Source organism: Symphodus melops, assembly GCF_947650265.1.
Source record: "Symphodus melops genome assembly, chromosome: 3".
Classification (NCBI taxonomy): domain Eukaryota; kingdom Metazoa; phylum Chordata; class Actinopteri; order Labriformes; family Labridae; genus Symphodus; species Symphodus melops.
The window spans coordinates 26027122-26053986 of record NC_136693.1 but is presented as its reverse complement, the minus strand read 5'-3'; the positions used below and the strand labels follow the sequence as shown (position 1 = coordinate 26053986).

The window sequence follows — 26865 nt, the reverse complement described above, 5'->3', positions numbered from 1 at the left end:
AACTCATGTATGTACATGGAGTACAATGCAAACTGTAAACAGAGAGGTCTGACGGGGATTCCAACCAGGAACCTCCACGCTTTGCAGCCCCTATCTGAATTTTTCAAAAAAAAACTTTAATAGGTAATTCTAAACAATAGCTACCTGATTTATTGACTTAATGGCTTAGACTGATGAACAGCGTAGTTTAATGTTTCTGATTTTTTTTAATCAATTATACCCTCCGTCAAGGAAAATAATGCAAGTTTAAAAATCTCCAAAATAGTACATTAGTCCTTGGATTAAAGATCCACCAAAGTAGCTTGAGTGAGCAGTGATAGATAGACGTTATTATTAAGCATCAGAGAGACCAGAGATCTTTCCTGCAGTCCTAAAACATTCACTTTAAGATGGTACTGGCAAAAGAATGACTGCTTCAGGTCATGTGAATTAAAGGTAGAAGTTTTCTACCACAATCTGAATATGCAGGTAGCTTTGGGTAGCTGGATGAGGCTGTACTGTATGTGGAGGCCAACCTCCACCTTGAGCAACTCATTTGTCAGTGCCAGAAAATTGCAGCTTCTGGAAGCTTGTGCTGTAGCTTTCTGCTATCTGCAAGTGTCACTTGCAGATGCAGGTTGGTTGATGAAGCTGCAGAGTGAAGCAGCAACTGTGACAATGTGAAGGTGTGTGCAAGAGGTTCAGTATTCAGCACGATTATCACATATTAGGTGCGGAGGCCACAGCTTTCAGAAAAAGCCTTGTGAGAATAGAACAGACAACAGCTTTTTACCACAATGTGTTTGTGGAGGCTGCTGCAGCAACCTGCCCACATGTGCAGATGGAGGCAGAGGCAGCAGATGGCAGGAAAACACTTCTTAAAGAGGAACAGGTATCCGATATCTGCCTCGATAGGCAGGTGGAGATAGCAGCTGCAGGTAACTGGAAAAAGCTGTGGGTGAAAACAGCATCTGGCTGTGACAAGGACCCCCACCTTGTATCTTTGATTTTTTTTATTTAAAAAAAAAAAAGAAATTATGAAGGAAGTGAAATCTCTTAAATCTGAAAAATTAAAACACATTAGGATGGCACATGAAGTACAGGAAGATTACTCTCTTATATTTGTGGTAGTCCTGATACAGAACAAGTTCTTCCACCTGAGGTATGCAATAAAACCTGTACATGGGATTGATTAATACAACATGAGAAGCATAAACAATATAAGTCTCAACCGTGATTCTATAGCTATCAAGATCTGCCACAGAATCTCTGATAGCTGTTGAACCATAATTACTTTAATCGTTATAATACTTTTTGTAGTTTTCGGTTTGTTGTTCCCTGGTCACTCAAAACAGGTGACAAATGGAAATACTGCAACAGCATATAAACTAATTAATTACTGACTTTTATTGAGCAAGTTTTAGTTTGTTAGCTACCAGAGATGCTGTGGCAGGTCTCGGTAGCTGCGATGAGATAGTAAGTTAGAAACAAACAAAAGGACCCAAGTCCAAACAGTGGGCAATCAACATGGGGGAAAACCAGCCAAAGGAAGGAAGTAAGAGAAGAACACAGAGGGACAATAACTACAAAGTAAAACAGGAAATGCTAAAGACAAGACTATTGGGAAATTCACACAAAGGGAAAAGAGAAACACAAGGATACAAATTACAAAATAAAACCAGAGTTAAAACTTACCAATGGCATAGTTAAAAACACTAAACCAAACAGGAAAACTAATGTTAGAAACACATAGACTCAAACACAATGAATGTGACATATGGTAGCTATGAATGAACATACAAGGTGAATGGATTACTAATAAACTAATAACTTTCCAGAAGCTGCCAGTCTCGAAGCTGTGGAAGCAACGGTAGTTATCGTTCCAGCTATCATGTGCTTTGTCAAGATACCAGAAAAACCATGGTAACTCTGGTAGGTTTTGGTAGCTACCACTACATTACCAGCTACAGCTACTGGATGTGCCACTGAGAGCGACCACTGCCACAGCAGAGCTTGTCCTTGCTAAAATGATCGTAACCTAGACCACATAATGATTAACATAAAAGGTAACAAGAGGGAAAAATGAAAAGAATAAACTTAAAAGAAGAATTGATTAATAAAAATAATAACTTTCAAGAGGCTGCCAGAATTTTTCAAGGTCGAATGAAACCTTCAATAAGAACACTTGGGTGTTAATCATTTTTAAAGAGACTTTAATTTTTGATTAAATATGCAGGCCATGTACAAACAGTTTTCTTTTCCCCCCCATGTGCATCTGCTGTTTCTTGCTTCTAAATACTGCAAAGCCATGGAAGATATAAATGATATCGCCTTTTTTGCACAGTAGTTTGAAACAATCTGATATGAAGCCTGTCTGAAGAAAAACATGTATTCAGGCCACAAGGCTGCCATTTTGCATACTATTCAGCAATTTCCAAGTTTTTGATATAATAGCCAACTGAATATATATATATATATATATATATATATATATATATATATAAATACCTTTCCCTTTTGCTGAACATTGTCCTCTTTTTCATAGCTAAATATGACTCATTGGGAAATGCACACATCTGTTTGTGAGAGAAGTACATCACCCCAGCCTCATGGTATGAGTGACCATCTGATGGTAATGTATTTTTAAAGGGTGCCCTGAGCAAAAGACAGAATAAATGCATCCTGACAGCAAAGGGTAAGTGGAATTTGTGTATGTCGGAGAGAAGGACAGAAAATAAGGAATACAAGACTGTATGGAAGCATCAGTTTATTAATTTTCCTTCAAATATCCTTAAAAACTGATAATGGAGAACATTTAAAATAAACAAATCTGTCGTAGTCCTCGGAGCTAAAGCACTTGAGGAATTAGAAAAAGGCAATTTCTAAGCCAAGTAGCTTGCATACATTTTATGTCTGCATCATCATCTTACCTTGATGAGACATCTCCAGTCTCAGGGTGGTGCTATTTTCATCTCTCTTGTTGTAGTGAACAGAAAAGCTGAGGCAGGGAGTGAGTAAAATCTCATTTAATTCAACAGAATGAAATTATACAACCAGTGGTTTAAATCATAAACGAGTCCCATACAGGCTACATGTTTTTCTCTTGAAGAAAACAGGTTGTGCTTGTTTTACACACTCAATTCATGGGGAGGTTGAGAAATCACATTATTTTCTCCTGGTAAATGTGGGAGTTTATTTTGGGGTAGGATGATTGCTATTCTGATTCAGTCAAAGTCTCACAATCGAATTCTTATCAACAAGACATCCAAGGCTTTTAATAGCAGAAATATACTTTTTTAAACTTTCTTACCAAAATAAGTCTATTCATGTGCTCTTCCTGAGGAGAGACTAAATGGAGCGATAACCTCTGTGTATGTGTGAGGTAACAATGAAAACTACATAATAATTATAGCATTATCACACCATGATCATCATTATTATCATGTTTCTGATCATCATCTTTCACCTCATCATCATCAACACCACAACTCTGATAAGTAATCTCCATAAAATCATCTGAGCAACATTTGAAAAAGATTAAAGAGTTAAAAGCCAAGCATCGTCATGAGGCTGGATATATATACTGGTTTAAACAGTACAGTACACCGACAAAAATAAAGACTCAAATTATTAGAAGACGCACCATATATCGTTTATCTGTGCATGGCAGGTGGATAAATGTAAAAACACCAGAATGTCTCTGTCTCTCTCTCCTCCTGTTTCTAATTGGTTACCTGATCTCTTTGGTTACCAAACACACAGAAGTCTGGGTCTGCATGCGAGAACCCTCTTTTTTATGAAAAGGAGAGATTAAATGAGTGTCAGATGGAGGAGGAATGTTTCCACCCTCCCTCTAATCTACATCCTTCAGTATCTGGAAAAGAGCAAAAGCTGTTCATGTTTGATGTTTTTCCTCTGTTTTTGTCCTTGATTTTGTCTGTTAACTTCCAAAACCTTCAGACAAGGCAGTGAGAGGAAGCGATCCTTAAGTGTCACTGCAATACTTTGAAAATTGCTTCAAAAGCAAAGAAGAGATCAGGAGGGATCATTAAACAACTTGAAATACTCTCATCTTCTTCCTTCTCTTCCTTTAAAAGTAAAACTTTCCGCATCCCTTTTTTTTTTCTTTCCTCCTCTCGTCCACTATCTAAAAGTCCATGGACATCGAGCGCTGTGGGTCAATAATGGAAGTACTGTTACGAGTGCTGTTGCCACGGATACTGAGGGTACCACATGCTCCTGCCATACCACCACCGATTCCTCCAGCGATGCCACTCGGCCCTGCCATGCCTGTCAGACCCACTCCTCCGGACATCCCCATTCCTCCTGACATTGCCACTCCTCCTGCTATTCCCACCGATCCTCCGATCCCTCCTCCTGCGATCCCTGACGGTCCTCCCACTCCCATTGCTACTCCTCCTGTGGCTCCTCCGCCTCCACTGCCGCGCCCGTAGATCTCACAAGGGATTTCCTCTGTGACGCGGTCCTCAATGACTTGCTGGTCGCAGTCGTGAGTCTGTGAGTGCTGCTTGTAGCCGTAGCAGCTCTTCTTGTAGCTGGCCGTGGAGTTGAAAGTCTTCATGGGCGGAGGTTTGGAGAAGTCGTTATGGTAGGATAGCTCCATCGAGCTCAGGGTGGTGCGGCTGTGCTTCATACTGCCCCCGCCAGTAGCCACTGAGCCCTGGGAGCCACAGTGGTGCTCATGGACGCAGCGGGACATAGTGGAGGAGCGCCTCAGCTTGTGGAAGCTGTCCAGCTCCTCAGACAGGTCGGCTAAATCAGATGATATCTCCTTGTCACGGAGAGAGAAGAGCTCATAGTGCGGCGGGTCGAAGACCTCCTGGAAGCCTGCCTTGTTGAAAACGCCAGGTCGGCGAGCTACAACCTGACGAGAAGACCCAATCAAACAGATAAACTTAAGAGATTTTAAGACAATAGGTTTAACACATGATGTAAGTATTCACAAAGCCAGAACAACATGGGGGACAATAATTCTCCAAAGTGACTCACAGTCTGTAGACACATTTTCTAATCTTTTTTCTTTGTGTCTTACTTTGATACTGTGAGTCATACACCACAACAGTTTGTTCCAAATTACAATTGTTGTTTGTACTTTTATAGCTGGGGTTAGCTGAGTTGTGCTTTTAGAGAGACTTCTGTGTACCAAACAAAAATAAGGAACGAAATCGATTGGCTTAATCCAAATCTTTATGCTCTGGATTAACCACTCACAGACTTGATTACATGAGAGCAGGAATATAGGTTTAAAAACAATAATGAATTTGATATCTACTTCAGCCACTTTCTTTATAATTCCTGTAAACGTTCAAAAAAGTCTTAGTCTTTATTATTAAAGTCAGGGGGAAAAAAAACACATTATTGACTCCTTATAAATGAGGCCAAACTGGTGCAGTCTGCACCTGAAGCAGAATGCTTTCGAGCACTTCTTTAATATGTTTAAATGTTGTTTGGACTCAGGATATAGGCCTGAAATCATCCGATGTGGCCAACATTGCAATCAGCTCTGATAAACAAACGTGCATTTAAACACATATTCAAGTTTTCAGAGGTTTTAATGGGGCAATATGTAACTCTGACATCTAGTGTTATAAATTGGTACTGCAGTCTAAATTCAAAACACTCAAGAGAGCTGTCTCCCCCTGCCCCCTCCTCCCTGGAGTGGATTTGCACGTGCCATGTCGAGGTCCCTGAAGCGTCAGTGTTTAATCAGCCCTGCATCGGTCATGAAACCTTTCTGCTTTCTGAACCAGTTAGCTTTTTACTGTTTACCTAACAAACCGAGGGGTGTCCAAAAAGGCCGTGTGGTCTTAAGACCGCCCATCTTCTCAAAACAAACACAGACCACGCCAAGCCAGGGTCTAAACTTCAGAGAACACATCACTTCAACACAACATGTTTACTTCATGTCTGATGATATAGTAAGGTCCTTTTATGATTTAATAAATGCAAATATATTTATCTTCATGTTGATGCTTTTAAAATTTTGATTGAGGACCTGATTCACTAAGAATGGATTGAGGCCGCAAATAACTTCTCTCTACAGTATCTGATTCATATCAAGATCTGATTCACAAGACATAAAGTGTGAAAAATATCCAGGTGTCCTGCTCCTTTACTCTTCTTTTAGATTATTTTTTCTTCTTTATGTTTATTGATCAAAATAAAGCTCCAGGTCCTTTTAAAAGTCATCATTCTGTGCAATGTTGATCAGTTTTCTCTTGGAGGATTCAGATATGCTCTTTAATTACAGAAGCCTCTTTGGACAAGCCATTAGGAAATTACTGTTGTGTAAGAAGTGCCCACATGACATTGTGGGAAATTAAGCAAACAGAGATATGGGTTATTATAAAGTAGTCAAACCAATAAGAAAAAAAAAACACTCCTACCATGAAAATCATTATTTTTGATAACTTAGACAAAGGTGGATGTTTTCTTTCACTGTCTTTCACAATGTATCAGAATCACTTTGGGTTGTCTCTGCTTTTCTTGATCGATAAGATTTCCTGCTGAACAAAAACCCGACAACAAAGAATGAATTACCTTTTTCCTCGGCTGCTTCATCTGAACCAGGATCGAAATGATAAGAAGAACCAGAACTATACCCGATGAGACCCCGATGACAGTGCCGTGGGTCTTAGTGATCTGATGAAAAAGCCCCTTAGACCGCTTCTCTGCAGGGGGGAAGACAGGAAACAGTAAGAAAAACAAAGAAATACAAACATACTAAACGAGTGCTAAATAATTCCACTAACCTTTGCAGTGGTTTTCATCCCATGGGTAGACGCAGTTCTGAACCCCATTGCACACCAGGGAGTTGTTAATGCACATGTTGCTGTGGCAGAAGAATGTGTTTGCTGAACAGGGAGCTGCAGGCACGAGGAAATGTACAGAGATAATAGAATTTAGAAAACAACAACAGGAAAACTGCTGCCTAACAGTGCTGAGTAAAAGATGACTACACCGTGAAAAGGACTGGGAGCTATTTTGATGGTAATAACAATAAAACAAAAACAACAATAAAGGAAAACATTCAGCTGAAGGAACCTGCAGAGGCCAGAAATAAAAAGCTATGATGCCCTATAATTTCTTGATATACTAGAGGTCTAATGGAGACAATCTGCAGTCCACAGACATCATACATCATTTCCTGCAGACACAACATCATGAGGCGATGAGCGGAGGACATGGACGCTTCACTAAACCGCAGCATACACATACATCGAAGGAGTGTGAAAAGCAGGAAGCAGAAAGAAGAGAGGATGTGGTTGGTGAGGTAGTTGGAGAACTAGAAGTATGCCAAGGAGTAAAATGGAAAAGATAAAAAGAAATTAATGGAGTGGGAAGGTGGTAGAAGTGGCTTTGAGACATCACAGGGTGAAACGGTCTGGCAGGTACCATGAGACCCCCACATGAAAGTGACTGTTAGTGTATGAAGGCTGCGACGACAGAGACAGAGATGACTGGTAATTGATGCTGGCTGCTGGGCTCAGGAGATCGATGCACTGCCAGTCAGAAGAAAAAGCTGCTGTAAGGCTGAGGGAATATGCAGCTGCTTGCGATTGGTTAAGATGCTGTGCTAAAGCAAAAATGAACTCAAGTGTCATTTATTTTTCAAACCTGTCTATGGCCCAGGCTCTTCCACAAACTGTTTCCATCTTTGCTTTTACATTTGCTTTTCTTTCTTTCTTTTTTTGACTGACTCCAGCAGCCACAGACTCTGAGTCTTTATCACAGCTGAAACAGACTGCGGTCTGCTCCACCAGCTTCACCCCTGCTCCGGGGTCCACTGTGATGAGGGCTCTGAGCCTCCATTTCCTTTTCTCGCATGCTTCCCCAGCCTCAGGGTTGAATAACTCTGACAAAGGGACATGGACTGTGTATGTGTGCACAAGGCTGTGTATAAATAAGTGTGTGTGTTGAATTGTCTGACCCATCTATCACTCAGTGAGCATGTAGACAGGGTCGCTCCCCTGACACTGCGATCACTTCCAAAACGATTATGTCTCTCGACTTCAAAATGTAGCTTCTCACAGGGTGTCAACAATGCTTCATACTTTTACCCAGACCATCTTTCCACCCACCCACCCACCCACACACACACACACACACACACCTACACAAACACACACAACTCATGTCTGAGTATAGGCAATGTGTCGTAATACATCTGGATCATAATATGCCTGGATCAGACACATGGATGATGGAGTGTGAGAGGAAAAGCTCATCTTGTTCTCCGAGTGACAGAGATTAATGGTTCCCTCTGACCTCCAACTAAACTTCTGTCGCTGACTCCAACCAAATAAAGTTTCAGACTTATCAAGAGACTTCAGGCTTCTCTGAGATGAACTGTGTGATCAGAATTAATGAGGAACCAAATGATCTTAAGGACTCGCTAAGCAAAAAAAGAAAAGCCACTGTTGCTGAATTTAAATGGCTATTAAGTCCTGATAGTGGAGCAGATAATTGCATATATAGCCAGAATCGTTCACTTTGTGATACAAGCATGACATTTGGTGCATTTACTCTTCAAACCCCACTATTTTCAAAAATAATGCTGGCCAAGCCAAATTCAAACATAGCGGCCTCAAAATTCAAGATGTCTGCCCAAAAATGTGTTTTTTCCTTCACAACTCGAAATGCATTCGCTTCACAACGATTAATGTTACAAAATATCTCACTCGCCCTAATCTGCACAAGTATCTATACGCTGTATCTCAAGAACTGTAAGAGCTAAATATGTACTGGGTACAAAAACATCTGCAAGACCCAACTTTATATTCAACTTCGATGCATCATGGGACTTAAAAACAATGCATTTCGAGTTATAAAAAGAAAAAACACATTTTTGGTCGGACATCTTGAATTTTGAGGCCTCCATGTTGGAATTTTGTGTGGCCAGCGTTATTTTAGAAAATAGTGCGGTTTGAAGAGTATCAGTACCAAATTTCATGCTTGAATGACAATCACATTCTTTGATTATCTGCTCCACTATGACTGGGTGAGCTGATGAAAACATCATTAGCATTCACTCAGCTTTGAGGATTGTGCAGGAGAATGTGGCATTCAAAACCATGGTCTGTTCAGGCATTTAATGAAAATATAACAGTGTGCTAACAGAAAAAAAGTGCTACTTCATGTGCAGCTTTAAGCAGCATCTGTTTGAAAGTTTATTGTCCTTTAGAAATGATTAAGTGTAAATGCGTAATTGCTTCCAGGGGATCTATAATCCCGACTTCGCTGTTTTTTTGCCAGACAGATACATTTCTATATTCCTGTTATAAGAGACCCCTAATAAGCAGCGTAATATGCTGTGACATGCATATCAAGAAATTATTTGATGCTTTCAGTTATTTACAAACGCTGGAGTTAATAATTGCTTTTCTTTTATCTGAGCTCTAGACATGGCACAATGTAATTAGCTTTTCTCGCTGAAATGACACTTCAGTGTCTCTCACTGACTACTGATGCAGACCTCGTAAATCTTCTGTTAATATGTGTGCGTGGATATGGTCATGGCAATTACAGTGAAGTAATGACATATGGTGCTTCTCTTTTAAATCCAAAGGAGAGATTAACACAACCACGAGGAGCTGGCTTTTTTTACATTCAAATTAAGACTTAACTTCAACAAGCTTGTTGAATCAAGTCTCTCAGGTCTGTGTGTGTAGATAATGAATCAAGCAGAACTCCTTTATCATGACTGCCAATAACTCAAAATTGACAGCGTGACAAAGGGCATACAAATCAATCTAAAACAGAGGGCACCAAAGAAATGTACCTCTTCTTGTTTTGTTTTTTGGATATACTGAAATAGATGCACAACAATATCACATATTGCAACGTTGTAATGCAAATGTTTTCCTCAAGACAATTTCATGAAGGTAACAAATAAGATATTTGAGGATTTTTTTTATAAGAACAAGATTTGACCCTGAAAATCTACAGATTTAGATGCTCCCACTTTAAACAATGTACAAATAGTATTGTAAAATATAATCAATGACTATCTATGAAGTTCATCATGGATGTGCACAATAGATAGATAGATGGAAGACAGGCGTCTGGGCTTTCTGATCCCTAGCAGTGCAGTGTGTTCTCAAAATCATCTGCACTTTTTTATTTAAATGAACCTGATATTGTCATGATCTGGGGGTTTTGTTGCGCTTTCCACGTGTGTGTGTGTGTGTGTGTGTGTGTGTGTATTCCCTGTCTGTCTGCTCCTCCTGTGTTTCCCTTCCCCCCTTGTCTTGATTGGAGACAGGTGCACCCCATCTAATCAGTGCAGTATTTAGCCAGCTCTCTCCCTGCAGTCGGCGCCAGATTATTGTCCAACTGACAGTGGTTTGTACGTGTCAGCTCTCTGGAAGATTTTGGATGTCTCAAGTTTTTCCTGTGCATTTACCCTCATCGTGTTTTTCCCTCTCGTTAGCTCCCAGTCAAGTCTCACCTGAAACTCTGTCTACCCATCGTCTGTTCGTCTGCTGCTCGTCATATCTGGCTTCACTACACGCGTGCTGGAATCGGGATTCGGGACTCACGTTAACTGTCACATTAATTATCTTGTTGCACATGTATTCACCCATTGTCACTTGCTTGCACTCATTAAAATTATTGTTGATTTTGACTTCTCTGCCTCTGAGTCGTGCGTCTGGGTCCAAACCATTCCTGAACCGTAACAAAAATATTACAGTATGGGTATATAAAAGAAATCATAACAGTATGATTTTAAGCATCTGTGTTTGATAATATCTCTGTATTGTCTTATTAATGTGTGACAGATCCATAACACTGTATACCATTTGATCATCCCAGATAATTGCCTCATTGTCTTTTGATATGAGATAAAAACCGGAAATGATGGAACAGGGTCCAGGGTGGGTTATAACGTAAATATTCCTGACACTCACGGTCAACGAAGGAGGTGAAGAGCATGCGGAAGCGGCTAAGTCGGCTCTTCTCATCAGCCCACATTCGTACGACTCCAACGCCGTTATCCAGCATCACATCATTAGCCACGGTGCTGCAGAACTTGGCCTTGAGGTTCTCGATGGCACTGCTGCCGTCATACACGGCCACAAAGTTTTTCTTGCACTCATTTGAGTGCTCCATCTGATAATCCATGAAGCGCAGGTAGATCTGGAGACACATCAAAATGAAGTCAGATTGTTTTTGAGAATTCAAATTCAACATACTTCTGCATACATAAGTCCTTCATTCTTTACACAGTAAAAAGTAATGCAAATATTTTCAACCTGTGCTCAGAAAGAGATAATAAAAAGAACATGAAGTAGGGCTGCCTGCCAACCTCTTTAGTGAAGCACATTGGATAGGAACTAGTAAAACACTTTGGAAGATTGATTGATGGAGATAACATTTGGATAACAGCAAGCACTGTAAATCTATTAAATGTCTTTTCCTTAGATTTCTCATGCCTTTAAATGAAGCTTATGCACATTGGTCGCAGAACTACCGCAAGGCCATGCAATTCTATTAAATGTTCATAGTGGAATAATGAAAGCATGGGACAGCCTAGAGGGCACGTCAGGCACCACATGGATAGTCCTTGTTGAAGCGGCCGTGGGTTCGAATTCAATCTAAGACCTTTGCTACGTGTCCAAAAAAATAACCTTAAAAAAATAAGTAATGCAAGCATGCGTCATGTAATCACTACCAACTCGAAAAGGTCAGGATTTTTACATAAATATGCACAAACATTTTTCTCTACTCTTGGGCCCAAGGTTTCTTTTTCAAAGTTTTCCACCCTGAAGCTGTGCTCATGTGCCTAAACAGCTTGCAAAGCAGCTACATGACATGTTTTGCTCTTACTACATTAATTTAAGGCTTGTTTGTATTGTCCTTTCTTTGAATCATATTTCAACATAACAATGATACAACTTGTGTTTGCGCCTGTGTCTTTCTTCAACTTTCACTAAAGAAAGTTAATCTTAGTCTTTTCAGCACAAGTATCTGTACTTCTAGTTGAGTAGATAATGTGTGTTCTTTTGTCACCTCTGTGCAGCAGTTAAGTAGCGGCTCTTATGCTGCTGAGTGTGCTGCTCTGTTCCTTTTGCTTCGTTGAGCTAATATCTGTCTGGGAAACTCAACGCGGTGGCTAAATTCAGATCCTCATTACTGCTGCTTCTCATATGGACCAGTGAAATCCCTGTGTCATCAGTCATGCATGAATGTTTATAGGTGTATGCATAATATTACTTTGTATACATACAAAATGTGTTAGTGTTGGTGATTGCTTACAGTACCATATAATAACAATATTATGTAACTTGTGACTGTAATTTGAACATCTAAGGTTTAATTCCGAATTATGTGTGCATGACTTCTCTTGTGTGTGTGTGTGTGTGTGTGTGTGTGTGTGTGTGTGTGTGTGTGTGTGTGTGTGTGTGTGTGTGTGTACATCATGTATAGCACAGGAGCATGCTGATGACTCATTCAGTGAAGGGGAAGAAGCAGAGCAGCAATAAATCAAGGATAGGCAGGCTATGGTTGTTAATTAAATGTTTTTTTTTATATCCACTCATAAAAATCAGAACACATCACTGAGCTTTCATTCTTGGCATGAACACGCAACTAGAACACTCCACAGCTGTATACTACAAATACAAATTTGTTGGGATTTCTTTTTCCCATGATGCCTTTTTCTGCATTTGCTCTGCTCACAACCTTTATGTGATAAAGAACAGTCGTCACAACTGGAGGGATTGTTCTCAGTGACTGCCTCCATTTGGATTCATAACAATCATTTACATCAAAGAAACTAATGAATGACATTTGGCTTAGATGAAAAATTGAGGCCACTGCAAAAATGTGTTTTTTCTCTGGTTGTGCTAGTTGACTATTTATAGTTATTTGCTCAACTAAAAAGAACATTTTTTCATACTGTACACAGCATTTTGACTGCAACACAGTCTTTACATTTCCCTGCTCATCATTGTGAGCATGTGACAAATAAAAACATATAATCTTGAATTGATGATCTTATTCTCATTTAAGTTCGTTGCAGAATACAACAACTGGGTTAGATTACAACAACATGCAATATTTTTAAGAACTTCAATATTGCAACAAAAAAAGGCTTTCAGAAGAGTTCAGAAATTGTTATTTGGGGGATTAATACAGATTTTTTTAATCACAGCTTTCATCTGTCTTGCAGCTCTCCACCAGTCTTTGACTGATGTTGTGGGACTTTATGCCAGTCTTGTTGTATCTAGATCTGCTTGGTTGCTTGTTGACTGTGTTGTTTTGTTTGTTACGTTTATGTAACAGAGCAGATAAGACTGTTATATTCCAATGAAACCTAAGCTGAAGCTTTAGTCTTGAAGCAGTCGCAGTTGTTTCTCAGCGGGAAACAGATCTGCTGTGCAGGTTGATACATGAATTTGTGTCGAGGCGTCACATTGAGAGATGTTCCTTCTCTTGTTTGTATTCAGAGCATCATTATTTCTCTCCTGATTCTTGGACGAATATTTGGATCTATTCTTGGATTCTTGTGTGCGTCACCAGCGAGATGAGATTTCAGGTAAAAAAAACAACAAAAAAAACTCGAAGCAGTTATTTGCCTTCCCATTGATTACAATCACTACTAAAAAAAGCAAATGGAAAATAGCTGAAATAAACAAGCACATATCCCTTACCCTAAGGAGAAAGACAGTTATTTCATTTTCTATCATAACAACATTACAGTATACAAGAAGAAGTTTTTACTGGTTTTGAAAGAGGCTTAATTTAAAAATAATGCCTCTATGTGAAGAAAAAAGCAGAACACTTTATCAGCTCGCTGGTTCTATAGTTTGAAAAGCACGATCAGATTTTTGTTTGGAGGATACGTCACATACGTTCAGGACAGGATGAGCAAAGAGATAAGACAGGGCTTGTCCACAGAGACATCGAAAAAAAAATCCAGTCTTAAACATAGCTCTTCAAAGTGTCAAGTTGTGCATTTGTTGGATATTTTTAAGAAGCAATTATTACGATTTAGTAGTGTTTCATACTGAAGTTGCTGATTTTAAACATCTGATACAAGCTTAGCTCAGCTTACTCTTCCAAGCACATGAGGAGAATTTATGGAGGTTGTACAAATCTTGTAAAACAGAAAAGACTCATCTAGCGTCAGGGTTTGGTTTGTTAATGGTCTACAGTACAACACATGGTGGACTGCTTCATCTGGAGATTTCAAGCCCCGATCCTCGAGAACGGGTCTGACAGCTTTTATCTGTTAGTCCTTAAAACTATTCCACTCCAATAACACCCATACTGCTGGTTGAAGATAGCCTTAATAGTTCAATGTAAAAAAACACTCATAGTTGATGTGATAATGTCCTGGCGTATTTTGATGTCTTTTGTGTCTAAAATAAACAAGTACCTATCCCTGTCCCTATCTTTTTGTGTGTTCTGAAGTTCTGAAGTTAAGTTTCTGACTGGTGTTTGGCCAGCCACCAGCTTATAGCTGCATGACAAATGCAGACACTGTGAATGAGATGAAATTAAGAATTCATACACTGAAATAGCACCACTTTATCACCGGTTTTAACGTATCTAAGTATACGGAAATCTTTTAATGAACGCATTTTAAAAGACTAACTTGTCTTTTTATTTGTGCAGCACATCTCCATGGTGCATGCAGAAACTTCTTAAACATTGCCTTTGTTTTCGCAGAGACTCTGCACAGGGATTTAGCGGCATAGTAAATTTAGTTTACACAATTTTGATACATGTTCTACCAATCAGGTGTGACCCAATTTCAGGCCAATAACTTTATCTATAGATCATTAAATCTTACACCTTGCAATTTTTCCACATATTATCCTTTTTTAATGAGTCTGAACATTTCTAAGAGCTCCACAAAACATGTCTCTTAGGTTCTTGCGAAAAATCCTCTCTGATCCTATATTTGATCATGCCTATATACCCCTCTATTTCAGCCCTGCTCAGAACAGGCTGTTTCTGCGTCTGAAAAACGCCCTGGAAGGGGATCTGGCTCTGGCTTTCTTGCTCCATGTCCTATTGTTATCTGTGAAAAGGCAGACTCTGAGGGCGGATCAAACCCCTAGCTGGGAGAGTGTCACCCATCTAGGGGAGGGGTTACTTCCCTTTGTGATGTCATGAAAAGAAAATATCCAAAAAGCCTGTTTGAGCACACATTTTCTGAAAAGTGGAGCAAGCGAAAGATAGAGATGATGGACCTTTCTCAGATTTTTTTTTTCAGACAGACTAGGGACACACATGAGCGTTAAAACCGGTGGTAAAGTGCATTTAGCATAATATGTGATCTTTAATGGTTTTGAAAAAAGTAATCTCAACTGAGGTCTAACCAGAGCATTTATAAAAGTTTGGACAAATTCTAAAATATAACATGTTGCTAGATTGAATATTAGCATCTCATTAATAACAATATTAGCATCGTGCTTATATTGTCTCTGGTACTGACCTTTGACTGAGGAGGAGCCCTGATGGTCCAGATACAGTCCAGGGCATCACCAGGCTTCACTTTCTCTTCCTCCTCCACCTGACTGGATCTTATGACCCCATCCCATCCACCGATTTCAAACTGACAATCTATGGAGAGACAGGGGAAGTGTGGAGGAAATGTGAGAAGAAGAAAAAAACAGCAAAGGAAGAAAAGGAAAGGTAAAAGACAGGAGAGGTGAGTGGGTCACATGGAGGTAAAAACCCCAAAACAAAACAGGGAGAGAGGGAGAAGATGGAGCAGAAGATGAAAGACAGAACATGAGGAGAGGGACACGACAGAGAGAGGGACAGATGAGGGGTTTTATTTTAAGGTAGAGAGGATTTAAATTAGAATTGATGTGAGCACAGTGGATTAGGATTAAGGACAATAAGGAGACGGAAGAACAAAGGCGGAAGGACAGGAATGAAAGCAGGATAAAAGGGGTGCAAGTTCCTTCATGTGTTCAAATCTGTATGTTTGTGTATGAACATCCTTTCACTTTATGTTCAATTGTGTGCTTGTCAAGGTACATTTGTGCATTCAGCATTTACGTCACAGGCAGAGATAGCCTTCGGTAAGCTTCTGAGCGCAGAGGAGCTCTTCAAAGGGGATCCAACAAAAAACCAGCAAAAGAAGTGAGGAGCTTACCTGGGATGGGGTTTAGCAGTCCGCCCACGTGCAGATGAAAATCAGGGTCTGAAATGATAACATTTGGGAGGCACATTACACTCCATCCACAGTACAGAAATAGGTACGCAGGGAACACAAGATAAGATCCCATTAAGGCAGGCCCGATAAAACACAATGGGGTCTGTTTGAAACCAATATCTGCAGCATGATGGGAAACTCTGATTTATAGGCATATTGAGTTCAGATTTAGGAGACTATGATGTCAAGTTTCAGTCTGAAAAAGAGAAAGAAAGTCAACTATGATGTTTGGAAACTTCGTCATCCCATAATCCAGCTGCAGGCGAGGGAAAAGGTGTCAAAAATATTTTGGCTTCCATTTGTAGTCCTGGAATTTCCCTCGGGATCAATAAAGTATCTATCTATCTATCTATCTATCTGTCTGTCTGTCTGTCTGTCTGTCTGTCTGTCTGTCTGTCTGTCTGTCTGTCTGTCTGTCTGTCTGTCTGTCTGTCTGTCTGTCTGTCTGTCTGTCTGTCTGTCTGTCTGTCTGTCTGTCTATCTATCTATCTTATATACTTATTGATATTAATGCAGGAAGCAATTCCCAGGGAAAAGCAAGGGGTGAAACACATCAACCTCAATGGAATCCACGAACGATTGGCTATCATCTTGAAACGAATACGCTTTAGAATTAACCCAATAAACAGACAATAACTCTACTTTACTTATTATGAAACACAAGTGTCTCTACTTTGAACTACTTTCACTTTAAGGCTTTTAAATGTTCATATCAAGACAGATTTAAGGAAAATGAAGGAGACATTAAAAGTAGAAATTATGCCCCATTATCAATGCCAGAGAGTTATATTCACTGCAGTAACACTAACACAGCACAAAGTGCAGATTTATACACTTTCCATCATCTTGCAAAAATGTGCACACAAACATTTCCTCCATTGCATCTTTTGTTCCATATTATGTGTATAGTGTTTGCACTCTGAGCTAAGTAGCAGTAGAATCCCTAATGTTAAAAGCTTTTCACTGAACCCAATTGTTATTTGCATGAATCTGTGTGAGTTTTTTAAGTGTAATGTGCTGTGTACATGTATGTGACTGTGAAGTTGCAACAAAACTAAAATAAATTCACCTTTTTTTTCATTGACCCCCATAGCACCTACAATCTGTATCTACGTTTGCCCACTCTGTTTCCTACCTGCAATAAAGGTGTACTTGATCCGGAAACCGAGGCCTTCCAACTCCTCATCACTGGTGAACTTGATCCACATGAAGCGTCCAGTGGATGTCACCAGGCCGGGGTTTTTCCCCCCACAGAAGCGATCAATGAGAGGCGAGAACCCAAAGGGCCCATCACGGATTTCTATGTGGTCAAAGCGGCACTCGAATGATGGCTCGATGTAGTAATTCTTATCAAAAGCCAGCTGAATCCTCTGTCTCGGGAGAGCTTTAATAACAGAGTGAAAAGAGAGAGGAAACAAAAGATGTAAACACACAAAAGGAATACGATTAAATGTTCTTTTGCAGGACAGAAACTAATCTGGACGCTTTATGGCAGCATAAATCGGGAGTTGAGTCAAACCTAAGTTCATCAGGATTTGAAATGTAAGCATCTGGACTTTTACTCCTCACCCCTTATATGACACTGTGGAGAGCAAACTTTTTAAAAGTTGTCTAATATTCAGGCCCATTACGCTAAAGGGATTTTATGGATTAAGAGATGTGAGTTCACATATTCACCCCATCCAGACTATGTTGGTAAATCTAAGGAGTGGGGTGCATGTGTGAGAGGGGTTTTTATGCGTTACTTCTGACTTTGTGTACACCATTAAAGTCATGCCTTATTGTCATCCATGTATAGCTGACATTCATTGTGTCTAAATGTTTGATGCAGTATTAATCAGACATAGCAAAGGAACCTAAAATAAAAAAAATCAATATTGGGCAGCTGATGTATGACAGGGAGCATTGACGCTGCTGTAGAACAGCACTGAGTGTCAGTCTCACTATTATCATACAGGCTGCATCACAATTTAATTTGGACTTTTCCCTGATCTGCCTTTTGAAAAGAATTGAGTTTCTTTGTGTGTGTGTGTGTGTGTGTGTGTGTGTGTGTGTGTGTGTGTGTGTGTGTGTGTGTGTGTGTGTTTTCCAGAAAGACTCCCCACTCTCTCTACCCAGTCTCCAACTCCACTGTTAAATCACATGAAGACAAAATAAGCATGTATTATCAATGTTGATGCAGACCTAGGAAGAGAGCACTCAAAGGCAGCTTGACCAGGTCCAGGGTTCTCATGTATTACCGTTGCATACGCGCAAAAACAAACCCACGGCACACTGTGCGAACCTTTAGCCTCTTACTCATGCTACATATATTTTGGAGGCATGGAAACACACGGTGAAGTGATGAATTGAAGCCTGTAGAATGTATTGATGTCTCTTTCAAAATTTATTTCACTAAATATCAAACTTTACTGACAGATCCGCGTCATCATAATCATCAATCAATCCGTTGTTTCATAATAGCGCATGTCGTGAGCCGTCTTCAAATATCGAGCATTTATCATCAAGTGTGAGTTTTAGTTTGAATATAGATGACGCACAGAACGCACACAGCGGTGGCTTCACACACTTCGTATTGATTGTGTAAATTTAAAGGGTGGACATCTCTGACACGATCATTAGACCTGTATCCTCATAACTAGTCACAGAGCAGAAGGAGTTTAAAATGAAAAAATGTGGAATGGTTGTTGACCATTGCTTAAACTTTTGATGAATATACAGTGAGACTGCTGAATGAGATGAGCACTCTGACAACATATGAATAAATCAGTGTGGGTCCCGTAAAATAAACATTGCAGATAGACTTGTGCGTAATGATGAACGGTGGTATCGTTCTCATTTGTTTCTTAAGTTTGTGACCCTCCAGCTGCAGCAAACTACCGATATTTGCTTTACAACCTTCGCTCCATTTACAAGTTCCTGCTTTATTCTGGCTCAGAAAATGCATGCTTTTCGTCGAAACTTCCGGTTTTCGGCACGATCAAGCACTGGAAACCTCTGATCTGCTCCCTCGTTTGTATTCATTTTCGTTCACAAGCTGCTTTGCATTGACTTTTTATGGTTGAATGTGAGCGTGTAGCGGGCGGAACAAGGGGATAATCTACGTGCTCACATTTCCAGGTGGATCGTGATTTATAAAGGGAACTTTGCGTAAAGTTATACGTACGTTTTGTAATTCTGCGCAGTGTTTTATACATGAGAACCCAGAGCATTTACTGCCAGACAAAAAGGCAACAATCGGGGGAAGGTAACTGCGAGAGCTTAATGGGGAGCAGGTAAATCCCCCCCTAGAAATACAAGACAAAAAAAAAATAAGACTAGGACTACTTGAAGACTTGAAGATAAGACATAATCACTCTGGGAGGAAAACACACAACTGTAGAGATTTAGACGGGACAGGTTGGAGCAGTAACAGATGGATTGAGATATTTATGAAAAAGAGAACCAAATTAAGACCAAAGTCTTCACTGTTGTTTGGCTAACATTTCCATGAAGGTGCATTAATGCTCCCCCCCAATTTACACAGACACACAAACGGAGGGACAGTCTCACATGTAAGCATCTCTGAGTCAGTGAATCCAGAAAATTGCAATCACAGCATGAATTGTAGTTCAATGGTTCATCAGTCACGCACATCCAGAGTGTGTCTGTGCACTGAATGGCCAAATCTGTTTTATAACATTACCCCCCTCACACTGAGGAAATATTTAACAAGGGCAATTCCTGCCTGTCTGTGGAGATGAATCATGCTAAATAAAGATGCTGAGGGTGGGAAGTGGGGCTCTGAGTCATCTCTGGCATGGAGAAGCAGAGCATGCCCCATTAGAGAGCAAAAAAGAAGCAGGTCAAGGGCAGTGCATGTATGTGTGCTACAGTTTTCCAGTAAAATATCATAACTCAAAACGGTCCTTTCTCTCTGTGAGTTCTACTGTATTTTCAACCAACGTGTTCGATGTTTCCGGCTTGCCTCTCGTACTCCTGCACTTCCTGCTTTTTGTGTGTTCACTCCCTGGTGTGAGGAGCTTTACACATTTACCCCAAAGACAAGAAAGTGCAATCACTGAACCAATTGAGCTGATGAGGCAGAGGACATGGCTTAATCAATGAACCTCTAACACCACAAATTATGACGACAAAGCTTTCTGATGAGCACACACGTGAGCATCTCGCTGTTTCAAAAACTCAACACTGGAGTTAGATAGGAATATGCATAAACGGAATGGACCACATCACATAAAAAATAAGTATTGACATATATGTTTGTGCATTTTATGCAACACAGATCTAACATGAGGACAACAATGTCGTAAAACATGTATCAAGACAAAACTGACAATCTATGTGACCATCATGGATGAAATGTGCATCATGCAGCAACATTTCAGAGGATGTCAGAGTAGCAAGTCGCTTTCCATCCAAATGATTTTAAAATTAAACAAAGTTAATGTTTCAAAATGTTGTTTTGTCATTTAATTAAGGTTAGAATCATCTCGTTCATATCAGAACAGGAACATGAACACTTATATCAGTAAGGAGGGGAAATCTAATCTCATATTCTATCTACATAAGCATCAGTACTTCTACAATAGTAAGCAAAAAGCAGTGCCTTTCCTTCCCCCCTTTTTTCTGCACACACCACCATACTGCCTGTGATACTGTCACAGCTTATTCATCAGCAGTAAGTCTGATCATGATTTGTCCACAGGTGGAGCCCTTGAGCTGTGTGTAAAATCTATTCCCTTACTACAGCAAGAAAAGCACAAAGCACACATCTCATCTGCATGAGAGGCAGTGCTTAAACTTCATGGACAAACAGTTCATCAATTTAGTTTGACAACACATCAACTGCTATCCCAGACCTCATCTCCTACAGCTGCTAATGATGCTTGCCATTAAGTCTCCCTAAATAGCTGATGGAAATCATTTTTCCGGTAAACACACTAAAGTGTTGACAAGGACGCTTGCATTTCTGGAATATGCTCCCCAACCTCAGTTGTGCAGCAGATGTTCAATCTCTTTTTATGGTTCATGCAATAGCGTGAGTCTGGTGACACACCCTGCCAATAGAGATGAACACAGCTCTGCTCTGATAAGAGCAGAAGTCGAGGGATACCCACAATGATGCGCCACTCCCCATCATTTTCAAATGTTTGTATCTGGGGGGGAACAAACTCAAGAGGATGGCTCATTCTGAAAATGTCAGACTGACTGCCTGCTAGCGAAGGAACAGAAAATCAGATAGGGGCAAGGTTATATAAAACAATGTCAGTCAGACTAATAACATTCACTGAAGGAGGCAATATGCTGAGAGGCAGGAAACTGTGTCAGCTGTTCTGTCAACAGAAGATGAAGCAGCCTGCGTTACCTTCCAGGATGTAGACACACTCCTTGTTGGGAGGGTATGTGTTTGGGTAGTTTGGCGAAGTGAACACTCCACCATTGATGTTGCGGACCCACGTGCCACAGTCGTTCTGGTTTGGGCTCTGGCTGCCATGCTCGCCCGGGGGATCTTAAAACAGAGAGGAGAAGAACAAATGAACAGATGGGTTATTGAGGACAAAGGAGGGTTGCCATGGGAAGAGGAAAGGAAGGATGGCAATAAAGAAAATATACCCTTTTCCCTACGATTCAAACTTTGATAATTCCTGTTCTAGAAGCGTCCATATTGTTGAAACAGTGTTAATGGGAAATGAGAGAATTCTCTTACCTTTACTTCTCTGTGCCAGAGCGAAACCCTCTTCTATTAGAAAGAAGAGTAACCACGCTGCAAAACAGAGACACAACACATCAGTCACAGGTGAGAGGATGATGTGTTTACATTTTAGTGTTCAAACAAAGAAAAAAAACGAAAAATCACTTAACAGAAAGTGTTTGAGACAAAATGTCCCTTTGAGGAAATGCCTCATTGATATGTCAAACTCAAACTATGTAGTGGTGATTAGGATAAGAATTGTTGAAGAAAGAAGCACTTTATACATACATAAGGTTTATATCAGTGTAGATGTCTATCCAAGCTCATCATTTAAATTATAAAAGCACTTATCAATGAATCTTGTAAAAGACTGAGACAAGACTGAAAGAGAATTCTCGTGAGTTAACATTTCAAATTTCTGGCCGCAATCTTTAGAGTTGCAGATGAAAACCTTCAGACTGCATTTGTCTACACGAGAGACATCTGGAAACTAATACTTTGCGTTTATGTAGGCTCTGCAGTACACCATTCACCACACTGCTCTTGTAGTGTAATGAAAGAAGAGAGAACAGAAAGAGGATGTTTTTAGACTTCGGATTGAAGTCAAACAGTTAAGAAAATGTGCTTTAGCGTCTTCGAAACTTTCAACCACCAACATTCAACGTCACACAAGAGACACAAAAGCAGAACGTTCCCCCAGTTAAAGTTTTAAACCATCAAAGTTGTGTTTTGTGAATGACTGTGTGCACAGTCAGTTCATGGGAAGAGTGCACGCATGAAGGAAGAAGAACAAACTGATAAGATTCATGTGAAGACACATGCAAGCTTTTTTTGTAAGAGCATTTGATTTGTTGATGGGCTATGGGATTTACAGACAATTTAAATGAATATAACCACAAAAAACTTCAACCACAAAAAGCTGACTTTATTTTCTGTTAAATAATTAATTAATGTGAGCTTCAGCTTTACCATGAATGAGTCTTACAGACTAACAAAACATAACAGTGTAGGAATAGTACCACTACTCTTTTAGTAGTAGCAGGAGGTAGTGAAAGAATTAGATGTACAACCGCTGCAGTATGTCGTTTACTTCCATCTGCTCCAGCTTACAGTAGAAGCAGAAGAAGTAGGAGCCGAAGTTGATTCTTTCTACTACTTTTATACCCTTAATGCTCCTCAACACTACGACACTCCGCCCTACCAATCTTCAGCCTCGAGGTGCAGAAACATAAAAGCATTAGCAGAAAAAACATCCTCCGAGGCTTACAGTACTGATGAGTAGACACGGAGACAGACAATGGGTGAAATATGTTGCATTACAATGATATCTGTACAGAGGGCGAGCATGTCACAGCTCCTGACACTGCCTCGCTCTGATAAGCCCCTGTAGACCTGATCCCCACTGAGTTCATAATAGGTTGGCTCGCTCACATCGCATTACAGAGCGGGCATGAGGCTGGCATGTTGCATAAAGGCACACAGGAAGGAAGGATGAAAGAGAGGGAGAGAGCGAGAGAGAGAATGCATGGTTTACATTCCCACCAATGAGCCTGCATGTTTGAATGGACTCATTTTACACACACACACACACACACACACACAGCCCCCAGGCTGCAAGATCACTATTACTTCTATCTCCATCATCTCACACTGAATATTGCAGGTGTGTGTGTGTGTGTGTGTGTGTGTGTGTGTGTGTGTGTGTGTGTGTGTGTGTGTGTGTGTGTGTGTGTGTGTGAACTACCACAAGCACATTTAGAGAGCAGACCACCCAAACTCAAAAACCAAATAACAGAGAAAGCTTAAGGCTCTAGCTGAAATACCTTTTTATTTATAATAGCAGCTCATTAAATCTTACAGATAGCAAAAAACACAAAAAAAAACTACTCCACAAAGCTGGGGATAATACCATCATTGAAGAACTGAGTTGGAAAAGCTATGACAAAGACTCTGTAAGAAACATTTTGGGCCACAGCTCTATAATTCACGTAGTCATTTGTTTTGTCTTTTGTCACATTATAAATAAATCAAAATCTATGAAGAGATGCAGCCATTCCCTCTTCAACATCAAGAATAGAATTTGTGAATATGAACAGAAAAATACAATAATCTTAAGCAAATCTAGAAACATACAGCTATCTAGACACAATACAAAGACAATGGCTATATCGGCCTTCCCTCTAAACAGCACCTTTTTTTTTCTAAGTGTAAACAGACAGCCTTTTACTCATTCGAGTAAAGACATATTTCAGACATTTGAAGGCATCCTAACATCCCAGTAACAGGAGTGTCATCTGACCTCTGCTCATTTTAAAGAGTGAGAGGAGAAATTACCCTGGGTCCAGCCCTGCGATTCTAGGTCATGTCATTTCATTTTACATCACTTCTCACTTTAGCCCAGTGAATCTGCTTTCTCTCTCTCCCTCTTGTAACTGACTAGACATAAATAAAATCAGAGGTCAACACCACAGTCTTTTGCAAAACAAGATAAAAGGATTGGAAATATAAAGGCTGATAATGTGTAATTCAGTACTGTCAGATTATGGAATTAATTAGGTTTATAGACTAAGAAGTAGATTAGGCATAAGAAACAAAAATATGCAAGGTTATTAAACTAGATAACACAATTGGGTCCGCAACAGTTTACTTAATTTTTAAGCTAATATTGAATTAACATGGGGGGTCACTTTCTGTTACAAATAACATAAAGACGCCATCACTAAATGTGATAAGAGAATGAAAGTAAAGTTAGGCAACACCTGTGTCTACTTAAGAGCCAATTAGAGTTTACTGTAATTTAATTCAGGTGAACACCCATTAACAGTTAATTCTGCAGTTACACGATGACTAATGGCCGACAAATATCGCCTATAGGCTTCATTTATAGGCTACCTGTTAAACCACAAAGTCATTGCTGCAAACTGGCCAAACGGAACACGCTTCACTAAACGCATTAGGAGGTGTTGGAGCCGTGTGCTGCGGCGCGCGCCTCAGGTGTTGATGGCGCGAGACAGTGGCTGGAGCGAGAGTCATTGAAGCAGAAGCACGCGCGCATACAGGCGTAGAGGCTATCGCGTGTGCAGGACCACAGACGTCAGTGTGCGGCTCTGAACTCAGAAAGCTGATTTAAACATGAAGCAAATATCACAGCTTTTATATAAACTCGTATTTTACATTGATGTTGTTTCATTTAAGCTGCAGTGTTTAAACTCATTACAAATACGCAAAGACATTTAAATTATAGGTAAACATGCCACTCTTAATCCAAAGGAAAAACTCAACACCCGCAAAATTGTGAGACTTGTGAGGACTAAGTGTAGTAAGAATATTCTGTGTTAGAATCAGTGAGACAGACTAAGGCGGTCAAATTCGTTGCAGATAACGCTCCTCGAAGGTTTTATCGCTCCTGTATTGATTTCAAATTCTTTTTGACCTTTGCCGTCCATTATAATCATGAAATACAATCATATTGCACTCACGTAGGCTTCTGTGAACAGAGGCACACCTCACAGTGCCCGAAGTGACGAAAACCACTCTGGTTCTGTTTCTCTAAATTACATTACGCTTGAGCGGTCCACGATAGATGAGTATTGCTTGTGTGGTGTCCAAAATCATCTATATGATTGTGTCTTAGTTTAGGCTTTGGTCAGTGCAAACCGCCCAAACCTGAACATCCTGACAGAAAGATCTGTCGGGATGTTGATGAATCTTAAGAAATAGAAAACAGACCAGGAGATCCTGGACATTTGATAAGTGGATTCTAAATCAATTAAACCAACTAAACAAATGGCAGAAAAAAGGTGTGCCTGCATGGATTTACCCGAATTCGCCCTTCGTGTTGTTAGTTTGAGAGCAACAAGGCTGATATAGAAATTATATGGAAATTCAAATGTTCTAAAGCTATTAAGTGATGTTTTATTGCATGCAGTCCTTTGATTAATTTGCATGCATTTGAATTTAAATCACTTGCGAGTGAAACTAATCCACTGTGCTATAAAATACATAAAACACATTTTAATTCCAGTTTAAAATAAACTGTCAGTTCTTCTTTCAGCGCAAGGCGTTGGATCTTGACGCGCAGCTCGATGATAGGGCAGCTTGTGCAACAACTCACCTCTGTGCATCTCCTCTCACGATGTGATTCCAACCCAAAAGCACCTTTCTAAAACCGCCCTCCTCTTCTGTCCATGTCAGGGGTCCTTCGGGCTCTTCACAAAATCCAACTTTTCTCCGACAACAGTAAATCCATTACGCAGAGGCACGCTCCAACAGAGTGAAAGAGAGAGAGAGAAATCTTCTTATTCACAGCAGCGTTTGTCCGCGAGACGCAGAGTACCGCGAGCCTTTTAGCCAGGCATCATCACCGTGAACAGCTAAAGCCTTCAACACGACTACAGCCCAGATGACATGTGGAGGATGGACTGATCCAGCACGCGCTCTGGGAGGAGGTATCCAAAAGATGCGTATGGATGGAGAGAGAGAGAGAGAGAGAGAGAGAGAGAGAGAGAGAGAGAGAGAGAGAGAGAGAGAGAGAGAGAGAGAGAGAGAGAGAGAGAGAGAGAGAGAGAGAAAGACTGAGAAAGAAAGACTAAGGAAGAGATGGAGGAGGAAGAGGAGGAGGAATGTGCGCCTGTCTGCTCTCCGTCCGTGTCTGAACTAAGAAATGCTCCTGAACGAGGCTCATTTAAGCCGTGGGCGCTGCTTACATCAATGAGCAGCTTGTCATGAGTAGCGTCAAGTAAGACACGATGAAGAATTTCGGTTTCCGGTCTTTCACAATGAAACTTCACTTGCACGAGTCATGACGAGAATGCAGATATTTACCAAAAAAAGAGAGAGAGAGAGAGAAAGAAAAAAGAGACAAGTCGCAATTGTCAAGAATTGTTCATTTATTCTGCCTACTCATCAAGACCTTTCGTATGGAAACATGTTGAAATGTAGATGGTCATAATGCAGTAGTCTAAGTATAAGTCTTGACAGTTTAGTGACAAGATGC

General features: G+C 40.2%; 1 protein-coding gene across 1 annotated transcript; it reads right to left on the bottom strand.

The window, feature by feature from the left end:
• Positions 1–2989: 2989 nt before the first annotated feature.
• neto2a (neuropilin (NRP) and tolloid (TLL)-like 2a) lies at positions 2990–26601 on the bottom strand. Its single transcript, XM_079338861.1, has 10 exons — positions 25984–26601; positions 21885–21941; positions 21543–21686; positions 17313–17561; positions 16118–16165; positions 15449–15576; positions 10911–11139; positions 6753–6866; positions 6541–6671; positions 2990–4864 (listed from the first exon to the last, which is right to left on the bottom strand). The coding sequence occupies exons 1-10, from the start codon at positions 25991–25993 to the stop codon at positions 4127–4129; spliced, it is 1848 nt and encodes a 615-aa protein (XP_079194987.1). The 5' UTR covers positions 25994–26601; the 3' UTR covers positions 2990–4126.
• Positions 26602–26865: the final 264 nt, after the last annotated feature.